This window comes from Perognathus longimembris, chromosome 14 (assembly GCF_023159225.1).
Source record: "Perognathus longimembris pacificus isolate PPM17 chromosome 14, ASM2315922v1, whole genome shotgun sequence".
Taxonomy (NCBI): Eukaryota; Metazoa; Chordata; class Mammalia; order Rodentia; family Heteromyidae; genus Perognathus; species Perognathus longimembris.
The window spans coordinates 25,143,604-25,164,582 of record NC_063174.1 but is presented as its reverse complement, the minus strand read 5'-3'; the positions used below and the strand labels follow the sequence as shown (position 1 = coordinate 25,164,582).

General features: G+C 40.7%; 1 protein-coding gene across 2 annotated transcripts in view; it reads left to right on the top strand.

Moving 5' to 3' along the window:
- The first annotated feature begins 207 nt into the window (after positions 1-207).
- Dlgap5 (DLG associated protein 5) overlaps positions 208-20,979 on the top strand; it is a 39,501-nt gene continuing 18,729 nt past the window's right edge. For both annotated transcript variants that reach the window (XM_048362521.1, XM_048362522.1), the window contains exons 1-10: positions 208-310; positions 4,998-5,233; positions 6,150-6,343; positions 6,589-6,651; positions 9,042-9,126; positions 9,220-9,342; positions 13,071-13,141; positions 15,615-15,967; positions 17,941-18,038; positions 18,341-18,467. In XM_048362521.1, coding sequence (XP_048218478.1) covers positions 4,999-5,233; positions 6,150-6,343; positions 6,589-6,651; positions 9,042-9,126; positions 9,220-9,342; positions 13,071-13,141; positions 15,615-15,967; positions 17,941-18,038; positions 18,341-18,467 — 1,349 coding nt within the window. In that variant the 5' untranslated portion in view covers positions 208-310; position 4,998. The remainder of the gene's footprint in view (positions 311-4,997; positions 5,234-6,149; positions 6,344-6,588; positions 6,652-9,041; positions 9,127-9,219; positions 9,343-13,070; positions 13,142-15,614; positions 15,968-17,940; positions 18,039-18,340; positions 18,468-20,979) is intronic.

Here is a 20,979-nt window from a genome sequence, read left to right as displayed (position 1 = left end):
CACGCTCCGCTTCAGCCGTGAAGATCCTGCCTCTTCTTCCCGTCCCACCCATCCTTCGAACAGTCCCTTTGGCTTTCAATCAATTCAAACGTTGCGCAGAGCGAACCTATCGCAAGCCTCGTGGAGAGGAAGGGGCGGGAGCTCCCCGGGAAGTGCTGGTTAAAGCCCCTCCAATCAGAGGCCCGGGCGGAAGTTTGAATTTTGCGCGGTGTGGCTGGTAGGCGTTCCTGCGGCTGCTTGACGGAGTTTGTCCGGACCTTTAGGGTTCCTTCTCTGTTTATTTGGCTGAGGTTCCACTGAGGTGCATCAGGTAATCGGGGAAGCGGGGTGCTGAGGAGCTGGGGGAGGACGCTGGCCCGCGCTGGGTGGGCGTCTAGCGGTGTGAGGACCGGGCTGCGAGCCGGTTCTACCTTAGGCCTCTGCGGGAGCGGGACCCCCGTGTCCCCCCCTCCCCGGTGCCGGCCAGACCTCGGGGTGGTCGTCGCTCGGTACTATAGGCCGGTTTGGCGCGTTTTACATCGAACATAATTGGGCTTTGAGGGGCCCGGTGCTCCCCGGGGCGGGACGAGCATAACCTCCCCCCCCCCCCATTCTGTTCCAGCAGCTCCTCCCAGATCCGGTGACAACTAAAACCAGCCCCTGGTGGGGAACTTGAGCCCTTAGACTGACTGACCTTCCCAGACAACCAGCCAAAGAAAACGTGCTAATGCAGGCAGTTAATGGATCTCTTCTGTACCATAGAGATATTCTAACCTTTTAAGGCTATATAATTAAGTGTGCATTTAATATTCGGTCAAGCCGGGCTGTAATCCTTGCTACTCGGGACTGAGAGCCGAGGATCACGGTTCGAAGCCAGCCTGGGCAAGAAAGTCCGTGAGTCTTTATCACCAACTGTCCAAGGGAAAGCCAGAATTGGATCTGTGGCTCAAATGATAGAGCGCCAGCCTTGAATGGGAAAAACTAAGGGACAGCACCCACGTCTTGAGTTCAAGCCCCAGTACTGGCGGGGACACACACACACACACACACACACACACACAATTTGCGTGTGTGTAGTATTATATGTGCATATATATACATGTATACTATATGTGATATATATGGGTGATACTGTATGTGATACATATCACATATATATGGGTGGATTAGGATGTGACCTCAGGGATGAGGGAAGTAACTGCCTCCAGGCATGCTGGTTACCCAGGTAACTGGGTAGAAACTTAACCAGGTGGGGGGCATCTGCTTGAGCCCTCCCAGGGTGGACCTTATAGTAACTAGTAATAGTTTTAGCTTTTCTTTAGTGTTTAGGAAATGAATAATAAATATTTGCACTACAGAACAAATTACATAATAGAAGAGAGTTCTTCATGAAATGCATGCCCATTACCGCTTGAGCTTTTTAGGGAGATGGTATAGCATCCAGGTCAAATGGACTTTTTATTTTGTTAAGACAGTCTGCTAAGTAGTCCAAGCTGACCTTGTATTCTTGACTTCCTGCATGAACTTCTGGAGTGCTGGGATACAGGCATGTACCACCTCAGCCACTCCATTTCTTCCTTAGAGCTTTCTTGGTGGACTTTGTAAGTTCTTATTGAAGACCTTTGAAGAGGGTAGTGTGACTGTAACATTGTAAACAATTTGGTATTTGTCACTGAATTTTTTGCCATACAACTTCTAAAATCCTAGACTCTTAATTAAGTAATATCTCCTATGTGCTAATGAATTGAATTACTCAGAGAGCAGGCTTCTAGGTGGGCGTTGGTCACTGGAAAGGTCAAAATTGCTTTAGAGAGTCTTTCAACCCCACCCTTAGCCTCCAGAGAAGAGAGGGATTGGAAACTGAGTTGACCAACTTCGGTCTAAAATTGACCATAATTTAATCAGTCATGACTACTACTGCTCATCCCCCTCCCAAAGAAAAAGGAAAAAGGGTTTAGAGAGCTTTCAAACAGAAACACATGGAGGTTTGTCGAGGGTGTTTTTTGAGAAGAGTTTGCAAGGAAGACTTGTGCTACTTCCCACTTGCCTTACCCTAAGTATTTTTTTCATCTATGCCCTTTTTAATGTTCTTTATAATAAACCAGTAGATGTAAGGAAAGCATTTCCCTGGGTTCCTAGCTCGTTAGTAAATTAGTACAACCTGAGGAGAGGGTGTATAAGTAACATAGGTAAACAACCTGCACCTTGCTTTGTGCCAGGTCAGTCTGATTGGCAGAGCTAAGCACTTGACCTGTGGGATCTGCTATAGGTAGAATCAGAATTAGATTGAATTAGAAGGCATAAAATTGGTGTCTACTGAAAAACTACTTACTTGCTTGGTTAAAAGCATAATGTTGAGTATAATGGTAGAAGCTGTTTTTATTCCAGTGTTGACAGAGTACTTGTAACTTTTAACCTCCTGATCATAGAGCCTGCAGGACTTTCTTTTCTTTCTTTTTATTGAGGGGGGGGGGGAGCTTGTACTGGGGCTTGAACTCAGCACTGTCCTTTAGGTTTGTTTGTTTTCTTTTTCCTCAAGGTGGGCAATCTACTACTTGAAACCCACAGTTCTACTTCCAACTTGGGCAGTTAATTGTAGATAAGAGTCTATCACAGACTTTCCTGTCTAGGTTGGTTTCAAGCCACAATTCTCAGATCTCAATCTCCTGAGTATCTAGGATTACCATATAGGTATGAGGCACCATCACTTGGCTACCTTCAAGACTTTTATTCTGGATAACAAGTCCCATTTCTCTACTTTGACTTGGTAGTCTATTATGCCAGTTGTATACAGGTGACCACTCTTCAGATTTTCCATGTTCTTTATTCTTCTCAACTGGATATACTGTTAGACTTCACATTATCTTTGTTTTGCTAAATGCATTTCTCAAAGATATTTTTAGGATAGAGTATATTTTCTTAGAAAAGTGAACTATATGAGTTTTGCATGAGCAAAAGTAATAGGGCATTTTGGTAAGCATATCTCTAAGGATTTCCTTGAAAACCTTTTTTTCAATCTTGTATATCCAGCTTTCTTTATCATCCGTGCCTGTCTAATGTGTGTTTTGCTTTTTTTTTTTTTAGATATGGTTTCTTTATGTAGTCCAGGCTGACCTTGAACTTTCAACCTCCTGTCTCATGCTCAGTGCTGGAATTATAGGCTGTAGGCTTTTCCTTCCTTCCTTCCTTCCTTCCTTCCTTCCTTCCTTCCTTCCTTCCTTCCTTCCTTCCTTCCTTCCTTCCTTCCTTCCTTCCTTCCTCTCTCTGCCTTTCCCTCCTCCCCCCTCTTTTTTTCTTTCATGCTGGTCCTAGGACTCAAACTCAAGTCTTGAGTGCTGTCCCTGAGCTTTTTTTTCTCAAGGCTAGCGCTCTACTTGAACCACAGCTCCATTTCTAGTTCTTTTCATGCTTAATTGGAGATAAGAGTCTCTGACGTTTTTGCCCAGGGTTGACTTCGAACCTGGATCCTTAGATAGATACCGCTTCCTGAAGTAGCATGAGCTACCTGTGCTTGACAGCTGTTTCATTTTTTGGAATGAGAACTAGTAGATTCCATATTTATCACCCAGGGAAGGCTAAAGAAACTCTTCTATGTGCATTCTTTTACTTTTCTTTTTTTGTCCTGGGGCTTGAACTCAGGGCCTGAGCACTTTCCCTGGTGTTGTAAACTGTGACAAGTGCCTTGTCCCGCTGCAGCCGGGAGCAAGGCTGGGAGCAAAGCAGTGCTGGAGACCAGACCCTGGAACTGGTTTCAGGGTACCAGGGGACCTGCTGCCTCACTCCAGCAACAGATTCAGAGGTTTCCATGAACAGGGCTTTTTAATTATCAAACAGGAGAATACATGCAGAAAACAAGATAGCCATCTTTAAGAGATAAGGACGGGCTAGGAATATGGCTTAGTGGCAAAAATGCTTCCCTCATATACTTGAAGCCCCGGGTTCAATTCCACAGCACCGCATATATAGAATATGGCCAGAAGTGGTGCTGTGGCTCAAGTGGCAGAGTGCTAGCCTTGAGCAAAAAGAAGCCAGGGACAGTGCTCAAGCCCTGAGTCCAAGGCCCAGGACTGGCAAAAAAAAAAATAGAGAGAAGGGCACCACAGTGGGGGAACAATTCTAGGATTAGTGACTTCCTGAAAACGGGATGTGAAGATGAGCAAGCAGTAAACAGCCAATTTGAATAGGCCACTTGCAAGCTCTAAGGTCTAGTGAAAATCAATTTTCACGAGGGGGGAAACTGTGGCCATTGTAATGCTACACGCAATAGGTCTTGTCAGGGCTGCCCTCAGAGAAGGGTTTCCAATTCTCTAAGGCCAACCTTATGTAAGCTCTGCATTTATGGGTTCCCACACCCTGGCTTCTTTTTGCTCAAGGCTAGCACTCTACCACTTGAGCTACAGTTTCACTTCTGGCCTTTTCTATATATGTGGTCCTAAGGAATTGAACCCAGTGATTCATGTATGTGAGGCAAGCACTCTACCACTAGGCTATATTCCCAACCCCCCTTTACTTTCACCATATGTTTCCTCAGTGTTCTCTATGATAATTTGTGTATGTTCTTGACTGTGATTTTCCTAGACTGCACCTTATCCATTAAATAAGTTCCTATTCAGAATCCCTGCCCTTTGGTTAAGCCTGACCTTTGGTAACCTTTTTTCCATTCTTCATTATCATATATTTATTTTATGATACATTTTTTTTGGGGGGGGACAGTCCTGGGGCTTGAACTCAGGGCTTGAGCACTGTCCCTGGCTTCTTTTTGCTCACGGCTAGCACTCTACCAGTTGAGCCACAGCTCCACTTCCAGCTTTTTTCTCTACCCAGGGCTTAATGTATATGAGGCAAGCACTTTACCACTAGGCCATATTCCCAGCCCTATGATACATTTATTTTTATTTCAGCAGACTCTGAGGTGGGATAGGAAATCCACTGGAATATGATATGAACTGGAATCTTAGTTTTCTAAATAAGAAACTGGAAATCCATTTAAGTTGATTTGTGTTTCTCTTCCCTTTCAGGATGTCTTCATCACGTTTTGCCAATCGTCACAGAAAGGATTTAAGTACTGATATGATTAGGACTAAAATTGCTCATAGAAAATCACTATCCCAGAAAGAAAACAGATATAAGGAATATGAACGAAATAGACACTTTGGTTTGAAGGATGTTAACATTCCAACCTTGGGAGGCAGAGTTCTTGTTAGCATAGATGAGAGTGCTCAAGACCTTGTTCCAGAGACTAATATTAAGACAAGTAAGTAATTGTCTATTGTAATTTTAAGTGCTTTAAAAGAGTTAGTTTAAAGCCTTAAAATAAAGATTAAAACCCTACCAGAAAAATGGAGTTTGGAAATACCACTCTAAATAATTGTTTTCTACAACTAAACTGTCAGTATTAAGGCTGAACATATCACTAGCTAGATGAAAGCTTATTCACATATCAGGTATTATATGTAGCATTTTATTATCTAAATTATTTATTTATTTATTATCTAAATTGCCTATGAGAAACCTAGTGCTTTCTAGAACTTGGGTAAATCTCAAGAAGGTAAATTGACAAAAAGCATACAAATAGTCTAATCAAAGAAGCTGTGAAATACGAATACTTTGCCAATGGAAACATGACCCAAACTTCAGAATTCATTTGGACAATGCTTAGAGTTTGCTCAAAATGATTTGGATCCATTATGAAGGAAAGAGCCATATAAAGAAATAAGAGCCAAATAAAGAAAAAATAAAAGAACCTGATGTTAATGGTATGTATGGTCCTGTAATCCTAGCTACTTGCTAGGCTCTTCTTGGTCAGATAGGCCAGGTTTAATCAGTGTGAAAGAGAATAACACAAGACATTTTTTCACAATGAAACTTAGTAAAAGTCAGCTTTGAAGCTTGATAACTGCATGAGTTAGATAGTTAGTTGAAAAGTGAGGTAAAACGTGCCAAAGTATAGCAAGGATTTAATAAATATTTCTGCAAGTGAAGAGAAGAGGAAGAGACATTTTGAGAAAACTAGGGGTCCAAATAATTTGTGGACTGTGGTTAGTATTGAAGAATTAGCAAAAAGTTATTAGAATTATTTTGAAGTTGGACACAACTGCTTTTTTATGTTTGCTGTACTTTTTAATCTGAACTGTTTTCTATAGTGTGTTTGACTTACTTTTCCTATTTAGGATCAATGAAAACTGTCCAAAGTGATGAACGAAGACAAATGCTCCAAAAGTACAAAGAAGAAAAACAACTTAAAAAACTGAAAGAACAAAGAGAGAAAGCTAAACAAGGAGTATTTAAAGTAGGTCTGTATAGACCTGATACACCTTGCTTTCTTTTAACAAACCAGAATGCCCTGAAAGCTAAGGAAAAAAAGGTAAATTTGTGATATTAATCTGAAATAGACTTGTTCTTTTTGACTAGAATCTTCTTTATGAGTTAAAGTAACTAACACCTTTCTTCTTAGTCCTTCATTGGTAGATATTTAAATTAGCAGGTATATTTATGCCATAAATGATTAAAGATAAAATTTAGCTTGGGAATTTCATTCCTAATGAAATAGTGAAATAAACTTTTACCAGTTCATTTTGTTTAACTTGGTGTTCTCATGACTCTTTTTAGGCTATTCCATCTAATGTACGTATTACAAGATCAAAGGCCAAAGACCAAATGGGACAGACTAAGGTATAGTTGATACTAATGATTGTTATTACAATAACTGATGTTCTGTGTTGGGTGGTTTATGCCTATAATCCCAGCTATTCTGGAGGAGATCTTGAGGGTTGAGGTTCAAGGCCAGCAGAGACCCAAAGAAATTGGATGTGGTAAACATGCTTGGTAAACAGCTACTAGGTGGAAGGATAAAGGTCTTTAGCAACCAGAGCAAAGGTGCAAAATCTTACCTGGAAAATAATTAAAGCCAAAAGGATTCGGAGTTTGGCTCTTGTGATAGAGCACCTACCTGATAAACTGAAGGCCCTGAGTTCAAACCTCAATACTGCCCAAAACAATAGATTATACTTTTTTCCTCAGAGTAAGTAAATTCATAAACTTAATATCAGATGCACACATGCTAATTAATTTACTTGAGTTGGCAGGTACCAACATTACTGTTAATGGTATAGTGTCTTAGCAGTTTGTGTCTTGATGCTGAAGGAATGGCCATTTTTGAGAGGGACTAACTTTCTATACAGTGACATGCTTAAACTGTCATTAGGCTCCCATTGTAACTGGGATGATAGTTATGCAGCATGATACCTAGCTTCTTTCCATGGAGATGGAGTCTCGTGGACATCTTAGATCCCAGGTTGACCTGGAGCTGGTCAGCTTGATGATAGCTACTGATTGAGAAGGCCTGTATCATTCTGATCCCAGCCTGCCAAGTAGCTAGGATTAAAAGTGTGAGCCACCAGCATGCGTGTGTGTGTGTTTTAGTTTTTTTGTACTGGGGTTTGAACTCAGGGCTTCACGATTGCTGGGCAGGTACTCTGCTGTGGCTTGAGCCATGCTGGATATAGATTTTTTTATTTGGGCCATCAATAAGAGCCTTCCTGAAGGTAGTAGCTTTTGGGGTAAAGTCTTTAAGGAAATAAGTGAACTATGGAGAAGAGTTCTATTTAGAAAAATATTTTGGGTAAAATTCAAAAGTTTATTTTTTGTATGTGTCATGTACATGCATGCATACCAGTACTAGGGCTTGAACTCAGGGAGTTGCTCTCTAGATTGGCTTTTTGCCTCAGAGCTGGCACTCTCCCAGTGCACCATTTTGCTAGTAATAGGTCTTACGGACTTTCTGTCCCAGCTGGCTTTGAACTTCAAGCCTCAGATTTCAGCCTCCTATGTGGCTAGGATTACAAATGTGAACCACGGAACTCCCAATATGCCTGAAGTTTTTAAGAACCAACAGAAAATTTGTCACTTTTTTTTTAAAATGATATTACTGAGAACTCTGTGCTTCCCATCCTGTTACTTGCCCCAGCTGGTGCTTTATTTACCACTTGAGCTGTGCTTCTCCTGTCAGCTAATTTTTTTGTGCTGGTCCTGAGTCTTGAACTCAAGGCCTGGGTGCTTATCCTTGAGCTTGTTTGCTCAAGACTAGTGCTCTACCATTGGAATCACAGCTCTACTTCTGGCTTCTTGGTGATTAATTGGAGATAAGAGTCTTTCAGACTTTGCTGTCCCAGCTGGCTTTGAGCTGAGATTCTCAGATCTGTGCCTCCTGAGTAGGATTACAAACGTGAGTCACAGGCTCCTGACCTTTTTTTTTTTTTTGGCCAGTCATCAGACTTCAACTCAAGGCCTAGGTTCTTTCACTCAAGGCTAGTGTTCTATGGCCACAGCATCACTTCTGGCTTTCTAGCCATATAATTGGAGATGAGAGTCTCACAAACTTTCTGGCACAGGCTGGTTTTGAACCGTGATCCTCAAATCTCAGCCTCTTAAATAGTTAGGATTACAAGCATGAGCCATTAGCGCCTGGCTAGTCAGCTATTTTTAATAGCCTAAGTTAGCCAGGCATGGTGGTTACAGGGCTATAATTCCAGCCACCGGAGTGACAAAAGATGAGAGAATTATTGGAGTTTATGAATTTATGATCTGTCTAGAGATAGCAATATACTCGATGTACTTTTTCTCAAAAAAAGAAAAGGATTGGGCTGGGGATATAGCCTAGTGGCAAGAGTGCCTGCCTCGGATACACGAGGCCCTAGGTTCGATTCCCCAGCACCACATATACAGAAAACGGCCAGAAGCGGCGCTGTGGCTCAAGTGGCGGAGTGCTAGCCTTGAGTGGGAAGAAGCCAGGGACAGTGCTCAGGCCCTGAGTCCAAGGCCCAGGACTGGCCAAAAAAAAAAAAAAAAGGATTGATATTTTGTCAATTCTAGGATTCTAAAAGAGATGTAAGGAAATTGATATAATAAACGGCAAACTTTCATTTTATTTGTATTAACAGATTTTTTTTATTGAGAAATTTACAATGACCAGGATTCAGTTTAACTATCACTTTATAGTTTAAAATGTGATTTTAGTCATTCATTCTGCAACTAAATTACATAGCACCTGATCTCTTAAACAGATTAATAATGGAAGTGATGCTGGACCAGTCCGAGCTGGTCAAAGACAGAGTTCTGAAAAAATAGTGTTGGACAAACAGAAAAAAGGTAGGAATATTAACAATTATTATAACAAACTGAATCGTTTGCCACAGTAATAGTTTATAAGTAACCAACATAATTTGATTATTTTTCACATAGTTGTACAGCCCACAGTGTCTCTGCCAATGAGAGTGACTCGATCAGCTACTCAGATGACAAAGCAGATTGCCCAAACAGTCACATCTGCCACAACAAGAAAGCCTGTCACAAGAGCTGCCAATGGTAAGAACCATTTCCTGATCCAGTGACTGAACTGGGATGTTTTGGTCTTTGAAGTTTTTTAATACACTTGCACATTTTGTTGTGGAATGGGGGATTGAAATAAGGGCTGTGTGATTGCTGGGCTAGTACTTTACCATTTGAACTACATCTCAAGCCCATTTATGCATGTATGTTCGTGTGTGTGTGTGTGTGTGTGTGTGTGTGTGTGTGTGTGTGTGTGTGTGTGTGGGGCGTGAACTCAGGTCCTGGACACTATCCCTGAGCTTTTTCCACTCAAGGCTAGCTAGCGCTCTACCACTTAGAGCTTTACAGTGCCACTTAGGTTTTCTGGCGGTTAATTAGAGATAAGGGTCTCAGGACTTTCCTGAATAGCTAGGATTATAGGTATGAGCCACCAGAGTGCCTGGTCATGTAGTTTTAAAATTGGCATGTGCTTTGTAGTAAGAAAGAAGGAAGTGGGAGATTCAGGTCCTAAAAGTAGACTCTGTTCTCTGACTTTGAGGTCCACACTAGGTTCTGGGATATTGAAGCACCTGAACTAAGGCAAGCAATGCTTCAAAATGAAAAATTAAAGGCCCAGTAAGTCCCACTTCATCCATTTAGTCACTAAGAACAGTATTGTTAAAGAAAACTTTATCATGGTTCATGGTAGACTCAGTGGGCCATGAAAAGCAGATCAAATGCTGGCAGTAGTCTCACCATTCTGAAAAATAGGATGCAAGCTAGGTGCTAATGGCTCATACCTGTAATCCTAGCTACTCAGGAAGCTGAGATCTGAGGATCGCAATTCAAAGCCAGTCTGGGAAGAAAAGTTTATGAACCTTTCCTCCAGTTAACCTCCAGAAACTTGGAAGAGATTTATTTGCAAATTTGGACATAGTTAAAAAATGGAAAATCATATGTTGAGTAGCCAACTGAGAAATGGAATCTTTGACTTTTTTTCTTTCCTTTTTAGTGGTTGTTGTTGGTGCTTTTAAAAGTATGTGGTATATAGAGGGAAACAAAACAACTGAAACACCTTTGTTTTGTCTCAAAAACAGATGGCCTACTTCGATGTGAATTTTTTGTTTGCTTATTTGTTTGTTTTGGCAGTCCTGGGGCTTGAGCTCAGGGCTTAGGCACTGTCCCTAAGCTTCTTTTGCTCAAGGCTAGCATTCTACCACTTGAGCCACAGTGCCACTTCTGACTTTTTCTGTTTATGTGGTACTGAAGAATTGAATCCAGGGCTTCATGCATGCTAGGCAAGCACTCTAACAATAAGCTATATTACCAGCCCTGAAATTTCATTTGTAAAACCTTTTCAGAATAAGATTTTTTATTTTTTTATTTTATTTTTTTTTTGCAGGTCATGGGTCTTGAACCCTGGGCCTGGGCACTGTCCCTTAGCTCTTTTGCTCAAGTCTGGCACTCTACCCCTTTGAGCCACAGCTCTACTTCCAGTTTTCTGGTGGAGATAAGAGTTTGGACTTTTATGCCCAGGCTGGCTTTGAACTATGATCCTTAGATCTTAGTCTCCTGAGTAGCTAGGAATACAGGCCTGAGCCACCAGCACCTAGCTTAAGACTTTTTTTTCCCCCTTTACTGTCATAGTGAAGTACAAAGAGGTTACAGTTTCATATGTAAGAGAGTGAGTACATTTTGTGTTCAACTTGTTACCACCTCACTCATTTTCCCCCCAAGACTTTTTTTTTTTTTTTTTTTTGGCCAGTCCTGGGCTTTGGACTCAGGGCCTGAGGACTGTCCCTGGCTTCTTCCCGCTCAAGGCTAGCACTCTGCCACTTGAGCCACAGCGCCGCTTCTGGCCGTTTTCTGTATATGTGGTGCTGGGGAACCGAACCTAGGGCCTCATGTATCCGAGGCAGGCACTCTTGCCACTAGGCTATATCCCCAGTCCCCCCCAAGACTTTTTTTAATGATTGAATAACAAGGCTTTAATGGCTTGTTTTTCTTATAGCTATATGAATATCTAAATCTTCAAAAGTTCACAGTTAAGTAGGATAATCCAAAAAGTATCAGTTCTGCAGTATTGCAGAGGTAAATTCATTTATTTGGCTTCCTATCCCCCAGCCAGCAGCTTTCAGATTAGAATGAGAAGACATAGGAACCCACACTACATCAGGAACAAGGACGTTGCTGAGTAGTTTGCAGAAAATGAACTTTTAAAATTCCACATTCCAACACCATATATACCTATTAATAGCATCTTCAATTAACTTAATACTTTTTGTTTGTTTATTTGTTTTTTTGCCAGTTCTGGGCCTTGAACTCATGGCCTGAGTACTGTCCCTGGCTTCTTTTTGCTCAAGTATAGCACTCTGCCACTTGAGCCACAGTACCACTTCTGGCCATTTTCTGTATATGTGGTGCTGGGGAATTGAACCCAGGGCTTCAGGTATATGAGGTAAGCACTCTTGCCACTAGGCCATATTCCCAGCCTTAACTTAATACTTGAGACTCCTATTTGGGGTCCTCGAGCAGTGTGGCTCAGAGTTGAAGTCTGTCACTGCAACAAGGGAAATGGTCTTGAATCTGAAACAAGACCCATGGCTCAAAGGCCCTGTGCTATGGCCTGGTGGGAGACGACCTGTTAAAGGGGAAGAGCGCATGGGCAGTGTGCAAGAACTGTACAAAGGCCTTGGGGAGGGTCCCTGGGTCATCTTCTGTCTTGGTCCCATGCTCCTCCATCTGGGCTGCCATTCATCCTCACACCCAAGCTTATCTGTCTTGGCTGTAGTTACCATGCACATCTTCCTGGATATCCCTCTGTCCGAGCTCCAGGCTGAGTCCTGCATGCAGCTCAGCCTCTTCCTTGGACTCAGGCTCATGGCTCTGCACCCATGGGGCTACCTGCCATGCATAATACTTTTTCCCCCCAGTCCTGGGACTTGAATTCAGGGCCTGAGCACTGTTCGTGAGCCTCTCTGTACTCAAGACTAGTGTTCTACCACTGGCGCCACAGTGGCACTTGTGGCTGTTTCTGTTTATGTGGTGCTGAGGAATCAAACCGAGGCTTCATGCGTGCTAGGCAAGCACTCTACCACTAAGCCACATTCCCAGCCCCTCATAATGTTTTTTTAATTCTAAAAATCCTTCAGGACATATATTCCCAAAGTTACCAGTTTTCCTTTCCAAAATTACCTATTATAGAGCAGCATTTTCTTTTTTGTTGTTGTTTGGGTTTTTTTTTATTATTATTATTATTATTATTATTATTATTATTATGGGGCTTGAACTTGGGGCCTGGGTACTGTTCCTGAGCTCTTTGGCTCAAGGCTAGCAGTTTACCACTTTGAGCCACAGCATCACTTCTGGTCTTTTGGTAGTTAATTGGAGATCAAAGTCTCACAGACTTTCCTGCTTGGGCTGGCTTTGAACTGTGGTCCTCAGATAGATCACAGCCTCCTGAGTAGCTCGGATTGCAGGTGTGAGTTACTAGCACCCAGACAAAGAGCAGCATTTTCTGTCAATTTGAAATAGATATATTTTTTCAATTAATTTTTTTTGCCAGTCCTAGGGCTTGAATTCAGGGCCTGGGCACTGTGCCTGAGCTGCTTTTGCTCAAGCCTACCACTCTACCACTTGAGCTACAGCACCACAGCACCACTTCTGGCCTTTTCTGTTTATGAGGTGCTGAGGAATCGAACTCAGGGCTTCATGCATACTAGGCAAGCACTCTACCACTAAGCCACATTGCCAGCCCTGAAATGGATATCTTATTTTTATTTTAGATAATGAACCAGAAAGAAAGGCACCAAATAAAGGAAGACCTGCCAGAAAGATAGAAACAAAACCTGATAAGGTAAGAGTACAGACAACTGCTTATTCTTAGGTACTTTGAAAGTCTTATTACTGTTTTCATAAAATGAACATTAAGCATATACAGAACTACTTCAAGTTAACCCACATGTGTGTTAAACTTCACTGAACCATAGGGAAGCATTGTGAGGATTTATTGTTAATGTTTTTTTCAGATGTTTTACTTTCATGGTTTTAGAGGTAGAGGAAATATAAATTGTGTAAAAAAAAAGATTGAGAAAAATAATTAAAACATGACTGAGAGCAAAGCCATTTGCGAACTAGCTAGGATGGAGTAGGGTGAAATGTTTCTCTGGATTCAGGTAAACCTGGGTTAGAATATTGTCTCTGCTCCTAGTTAACTGCCTGACTTTGGGCAAGTTACAGTTATGGGATTGTTTTTGTTTGGTTGATTGGTTGGTTTGCTTTCCCATTTTTAATATAGCACACCTACATAGAGTAGTTTCAGGAACTAAATAGCTATAGTTTCCAACACCATCTAGAAAAGCATTTAATAAAGTCCTTGAAAGAGAGTCACTGTTTAGAAGTTTATATTGAGCAAGGCACTGGGTGACTCACTTCTGTAATCCTAGCAACTCGGGAGGCTGAGATCTGAGGATTACAATTTAGCTGCAGTTTGAAGCCAGCCAGGGTGGGAAAGTTCATGAGACTCTTATCTCCAATTAATCACCAGAAAACTGGAGGTAGCACTGTGGCTCAAAATGGTAGAGTGATGGCCTTGAGCAAAGAAGCTCAGGGACAGCGCCCAGGCTGTCAAGCCCCATGACTGACCATCCAAGAAAAAGATGCCTGTAAAGTAAGAAACCTGGCAAGATTGTTACTAAAAACCTAATATAGCTCTTCTAAGAAAGACAGTTTGTTGGAGATTTTTTTTTTGGAGGGAGTGGGAAGCAGGGTTTGTGTGTGCATGCATACACCAGTACTAGGGCTTGAACTCAGGCCTTTGCTTGCTAATTTGGCTGGGGCTGTACCACTTGATCCATGCCTCCAGCTCACTTTATTGCTGGTTATTTTGGAGTTTCAGTGACTTTTGCCATCTGGGCTGGTTTCAGTTTTTTTTCTAGGTCTCAGCCTGTGACTAGCTAGGATTATATATGAGTCTCAGACACCTGGCCTCTTCGTATAATTTAAATAAAAGCATAGTTTGTGGATTTGCCTCTTCTACTTCTCCATTTCTTCTTGTCTCTCTCTCTTTTATATACCAACTCTTGAACTCAGAACCTTGGATGCCTTTCCCTGAGACTTTGCTGAGGGGCAGTACTCTACTGCTTGAGCTATAGCTGCAGTTTGGGCTTTTAGACGACTAATTGGAGATAAGACTATTACAGATTTTCCTGCCTAGGCTGGATTTGAACCATGATTCCCCAGATCTTAGCCTCCTGAATGGCTAGGATTATACACAGCTTAGCTTCTCCACCACTTAGCTACACCACCAACCTAAAATCAAGTTTTTTTTTTTTTTTTTTTTTTGCCAGTCCTGGGCCTTGGACTCAGGGCCTGAGCACTGTCCCTGGCTTCTTTTTGCTCAAGGCTAGCACTCTGCCACTTGAGCCACAGCACCACTTCTGGCCGTTTTCTGTATATGTGGTGCTGGGGAATCGAACCCAGGGCCTCATGTATACGAGGCAAGCTCTCTCGCCACTAGGCCATATCCCCAGCCCTAAAATCAAGTTTTGGTAATTTTTTTTTCTTTAGTCTTTAGTTTTATTTAATTATTATTATTTTGTTGTTGTCGTGGGGATTGAAACTAGAGCTTGCTAGGCAATCAGTGTTCCACTTAAGCCACATCCCTCAGCCAAGATATGTTTGTTAACTTTTTTTTTTTTTGCCAGTCCTGGGGCTTGAACTCCAGGCCTGCGCTGTCCCTGGCTTCTTTTTGCTCAAGGCTAGCACTCTACCACTTGAGCCACAGCACCCCTCTGGCTTTGTGTGTATATGTGGTGCTGAGGAATCGAACCCAGGACTTAATATATACAAGGCAAGCACTCTATCACTAGGCCATATCTCCAGCCCCATAGTTAACTTTTTCATTGTAGTGTCATATATTTTAGTCTGTTTTAAGGTAAAATTTGCTCCTTAACGAGGATTGAATCTCTTTCTAGATTAGCAATAATTTACTAGCTTGCCCTCTTGATTCCATGTATAGATTTTAATTGTATTTCTCAAATTATGTTTTTCTTTCTCAAATTATGTAGTTGGAAGTTGCAGCTGAATTTGTCACACTTTCTAGCCTATGAAAAAAATGGCTGAACTAGGCATGATAGTACATGCATATAATTCCAGCATTGGAGAGGTTAAGGCAAGAGGATTGTGAGTTTGAGGCCAGCCTGTAGTGAGTGCATTCAAGGTGAACCTGGGCTACATTGTGAGATCCTGGCTTTTAAAACAGAAACAAAAAATGTTAAATATATCCCTAGAAATGAAATTCTTACTCTATTCTGTTTACTTATTTCTAGGTCATTTCTTTTAAAGCTGATAGTGAACAAAATACTAAGGATTCACAAATCAGTGCAACAAATGTAATGGATCCAGATAGAGTCTTACCAGAAATGGAAAACATACCTAAGACAGATGAAGTCTTACCAGAAATGCAAAACTTACTTAAGACCAGTGGAGTCTTACCAGAAGTGGAAAACTTGCCTAAGACGTACCCATCCAAAACCAGAGGAAAGAATTCCTTTGCACCTCAGGATTTTGTGTTTCAGCCTCTAGATGGTCTGAAGACCTATCAAGTGACTCCCATGACTCCCAGAAGTGCCAGTGCTTTCTTGACACCTAGTTACTCCTGGAACCCTTTAAAACCAGAAGGGTAAGAATATGATCTTGAAAAGCAACTACACATAATCCCTCTTACATATATATGAAAGGGGGGATAACAAATGCCTTTTTATATGAGGCCTGTACTTGTTAAAAGTTACTGTTTGGTAAAGTAGATTAATTATAACTTAATACTTGTCCATTTTAAAAAGTTCTTAAGTGAATTTAATGAACAAACAAACAACAAATTTCAAACTTTTTGATACTTTTGATATTTTCTATGCATTGCTATGATTTTTGCCCTGCAATCTGGGGGACATTTTTCTTGCTTGGTTGCTTGCTTTTTTTCTTTCTTTTGTTTAGTATTTTGGAGACACGGTCTCACTATGTAGTTCAAATTTTGATTCTTGGGTGATAGAATTACAGGCATCTGTCAGTGCACCTGGCTTTTTTTTTTTTTTTTTGCCAGCCCTGGGGCTTGAACTCAGGGCCTAAAAACTGTCCCTGGCTTCCTTTTACCCAAGACTAGCACTCTACCACTTGAGCCACAGCACCAATTCCAGCTTTTTCTGTTTATGTGGTGCTGAGGAATCGAACCCAGGGCTTCATGCATGCTAGGCAATCACTCTACCACTAAGCCACATTCCCAGCCACCCCCCCTCCTTTTTTAATCGGTCCTAGAACTTGAACTCTGGGCCTGGGCACTGTGCCTGAGCTGCTTTTTGCTCAAGGCAAGAACTCTACCACTAAGCCACATTTCCAGCCCCCCACCCTCACCTCCACCTCCCAGCTCTTTTTTTTTTTGTTGTTGTTGTTGTTGCCAGTCCTGGGCCTTGGACTCAGGGCCTGAGCACTGTCCCTGGCTTCTTTTTGCTCAAGGCTAGTACTCTGCCACTTGAGCCACAGCGCCACTTCTGGCTGTTTTCTATATATGTGGTGCTGGGGAATCGAACCCAGGGCTTCATGTATATAAGGCAGGCGCTCTTGCCACTAGGCCATATTCCCAGCCCCTCCCAGCTCTTTTTTTAAACTTTACTTAATTACCTTAATCATAACACTTAAATATGTTGTTCTTATTTTTTGTTTGTTTGTTTCCCCCAGCATTGCTGGGGAATGAGTAGAAGGTCTTTTATGTGCTAGGTAAACAATCTACCACTAAGTATTCCTCCATAACCCTAGAGTTCTATTTCTTTAGAAGACATAATGATCCATAGAGTTTTCTTTTTTTGTTTGTTTTTCTTTCTGAGAATTATTTTTGTGCTAATCCTGGGGCTTGAACTCAGGGCCTGAGTACTGTTTTCTAGTTTTTTGGTAGTTAATTGGAGATAGTCTCACAGACTTTCCTTTCCAGGCTGACTTTGAACCATGATCCTCAGATCATAGCTTCTGATTATGATTATAGGCATGAGCCATCAGTGTCTAGCCTGTGAGGTTTTTGGTTTTGTTTTTAACCCACTTCTAGTAACAAAATAGTATTTGCAAAATGTGTAAGAGATTCAAAAGGCAAGGTTACTTTGCAAAAATTAGGACTAGCTGCAAACAAATACACTGAAAACTACTCAGTATCATCTAAGAGTGCTAGTGCTATGTTCCATTAAGAGATCTTTGAATTTCATAACAGTAAATGTGTACATCCCATTCTTTTTTTAATTAATGTCTTTATTGTCAAAGTGATGTTCAGAGGGGTTCCAGTTTCATACATAAGGCAGTGAGTACATTTCTTATCAAATTTGTTATATTGATTTTTACCTTGCAAAATAAACAGAAAGAGGAGGGAGGAAGGGAAGGAAGTAAAAAAAGATAAAGAAAGGAAGAAAGAGGAAAAGAAAAGACAGACATGAAGGCTTAGTATTTGGGAGAGGCAAGATTGGGAGTTCAAGACCAGCCTGGGTTACCTAGCAAGACCCTTTCTCAAAAACTTCAAAACAAATAAAACTGGAAACATTTATTTTATCTTAGGTTTTGGAAATCTCCTGATATGTGGCATGCATGTTTTATGAAGTATATTTTTGTTATTGTTTTTAGTGATAAGATTCAAGAAGCAAGAGAATATAGCAAGCCAATACAGCAAGATTTGAAGAAATCTCAACGTCCTTTGAGTTCTCTACCAGTTAGTGAAGAAGGTACAGTATTTTAATTCAGTTTTTATGTGTTTTTTTTCTGGATTATGGAGCTCATTTTGACCATAGAGTTCAGAAATGGAGAAAGTTGGGCTGAGGAATATAGATTGAGAGAAAGAAGAAAAGAAATTTGAGGATAGAAAAGCAATTGAGAAACTCTTGGAGACACAGTGAAATGATTGAAGCGAAAAAATTTGAGGTTAAACATTAAAGAAAATTGAAGGGTTTTTAAAATATCTTTGTGTAGGATGGCATCTTATGGAAATGCTTTCCAATTTATATGTAATGGTTTCTTTAATTTATAGAACATGGCTTAAGTCAGAACGAAGCTACTACTAAAATCTCAAATTGCTTTCCAATAAAAGAAGCCCCATCACTTGAAATAAATGAAGGTCAGATATCTCAGCCACAGCACGACGTGCCGTATTTCAGGTTTGTCTGCTTGTTTCTAGCAGAAAAATTTTGCATTCTTGTATGGATACTTAAAATGAAAATGCTTAATTTTATAAAGTGCAAATATTTAAAATAGTAAATTGGGGGAAACTGACTCTGGATGGTTCTCACTTGTCTTTTAAATTTAAATTTTTATTTTTCCAGTAACTGATACATTCTGTGTGTGGGAAAATGTGTAAGTAAAAAATCTCATTAGAAACCTGAAACAAGATTTTTAATGGAGAATAGGAAAGAGGGGGGCTGAATCAAAAGGGGAACAGGGGACAATATTTAATGTACATGTGAATAAGGAAGTAAAAGTGGGAAATGTGAAATGAGTGGGAGGGAGTATGAAGTGGGATGGCGAGAAGGATGGAAGGGGTCACTGAAGAATAAGCACTGGATACTTAGATTACAGGTTAAGATGTAATCCCCTTGTATAATCTTTTGAAGTTCAAAGAAAAAAGTATCCTTCCCAATGTTCTCTCCAAATCCCATGGTTTGAGCCTTCCATGGAAGTCAGAATTAATCATTTCTTGTGAATATTTTCAGAATAATGCACATGTAGACAAATAAATGTTTTTCTTTTCTAAAAATGTAAACCCTCTGTGTATAATGTATACCATTGTATTCTTGTTTCATGTTTAAGTATGCGAGAAATATTATTTCTCCATAGTTACTTCATTTGGGTATTTTTGGTTGTTTTAGTTTTGCTTGTGCCAGTACTGGGGCTTGAACTAAGAGTCTGAGTTCTATCCCTTAAGCTTTTTTGCTGCCGCTCTACCACTTAAGCCACATCTCCACTTGCAACTTTTTGCTCTAAGTCTCAGGGACTTTCCTGTTCCATCTGGCTTCAAATCTTGTTCCTCATTTCTCAGCATCCTGAGTAGTTAGTATTAGAGATAGGAGCCACCAACACCTAGCTACTCATTTGTTTTATTAGGAGCATTTTATGTGTTTGAGGACCAATTTAGCTGTTTCTAGAGCATAAAAATTTCAAAGTACAAGGGATTTTAGAGATTAGCTAGTTTGTTAATGTTGTGCAGCGGAATCACTGAAGTAGTAAGCAACTGAAACAACTGTGTAGTATCAGAGCTAAGCCTGGTCTCCTTTCTTGTTACATGTTTTGCCACTCGGGCTGGGAACATGGCCTAGTGGCAAGAGTGCTTGCATCGTATACATGAAGCCCTGGGTTAGAGTCCTCAGCACCACATATATAGAAAAAGCCAGAAGTGGCGGCGCTGTGGCTCAAGTTGGCAGAGTGCTAGCTTTGAGCAAAAAGAAGCCAGGGACAGTGCTCGGGCCCTGACTTTTCAAGCCCCAGGACTGACAAAACAAAAACAAAAAAAAACCAAAAACATGTTTTGCCACTGAATATAAACAATGAAATTTTTCTTCTAAGCTAAGAAACAAAAACTATCTTCAGTTTTTCCCTCTATGACACTTACAGAAGAGGTAGAAAGAACCCTCCTTTTTCTTTTTTCACCTCTTGAGTTTGAAGAGATAATTTTTTAAAAAAAGGTTTTTTTGAGGCAGAGTCTCAAAAGAAAGCTCTGGAACTCATGATCCTCCTACCTTAGCTCATTGAGTGCTGGGATTACACACTTGTGCCTAGTATTTATATTTTTTGGTGACTAGCTTTGATTTTACACTTAGTAGACTCAAATTTTATCTGTATTTTAGAATTTCCCTTTTTAAGTCTGAGTAGCACTCATTCCCCTGTCAGGGACACTTCAGGGTGCTTCCATGTTTTGGCTTTGTAAACATCTATGAAGATGGGTGAATATCTCTGAGGCTCTGCTTTCAGTTCTTTGGGGCATACACTTAGAAGTGAAGTTGCTATACTGTTTTCCATAGCAGCTGTACCATTTTACTTCCCATATATGCTGAGATGCTTTTTGTGTAAAAACAGATTCAACTTTCCTCAGGCATAAGTTTCTCAACCTTACCATTATTGACATTTTAGAATTATGTGCTTATTGTGGGGATTTCATAGCATACCAAGTTAGTAATTATGATTTTTAAAAAAATGCCTGCAGGCTTCATCAAATATGCCTGATTCCACAAACCACAGCCTATTAACCAGAAAGATAGATCCTGTCAGCCCTGTCACTTGAATCACATTTAGCTTCAACTTGTTCTTGGTACTTGGGTTGGCCTTGTTCCACAGAAAATATCAGAGGATCTAATACATACTAAAGAATATTTGAGTCCAAATTTTCAGAAAAGTCCTCTAGCATGGAGTCACCAAAATGGAGTTGTTGAAGCTAAGAATAAACTCTAAGACAATGAAATTTTACAAGCCCTATTGTTTCCAGGAGTTTGGGGTGGGGGCTACACTTTTCCTTGGTTTTCACAGTACTATGATCCTCAGATCTCAACCTCCTGAGTAGCTAGGATTGTAGACAGAAGCCACCAGCACCTAGTTATCAAGTGGATTCTTGTAAGTTGTAGGTATATTATGACAGACACACATACACACAGAAAAAAATTCTGACTTACATTTATGAAT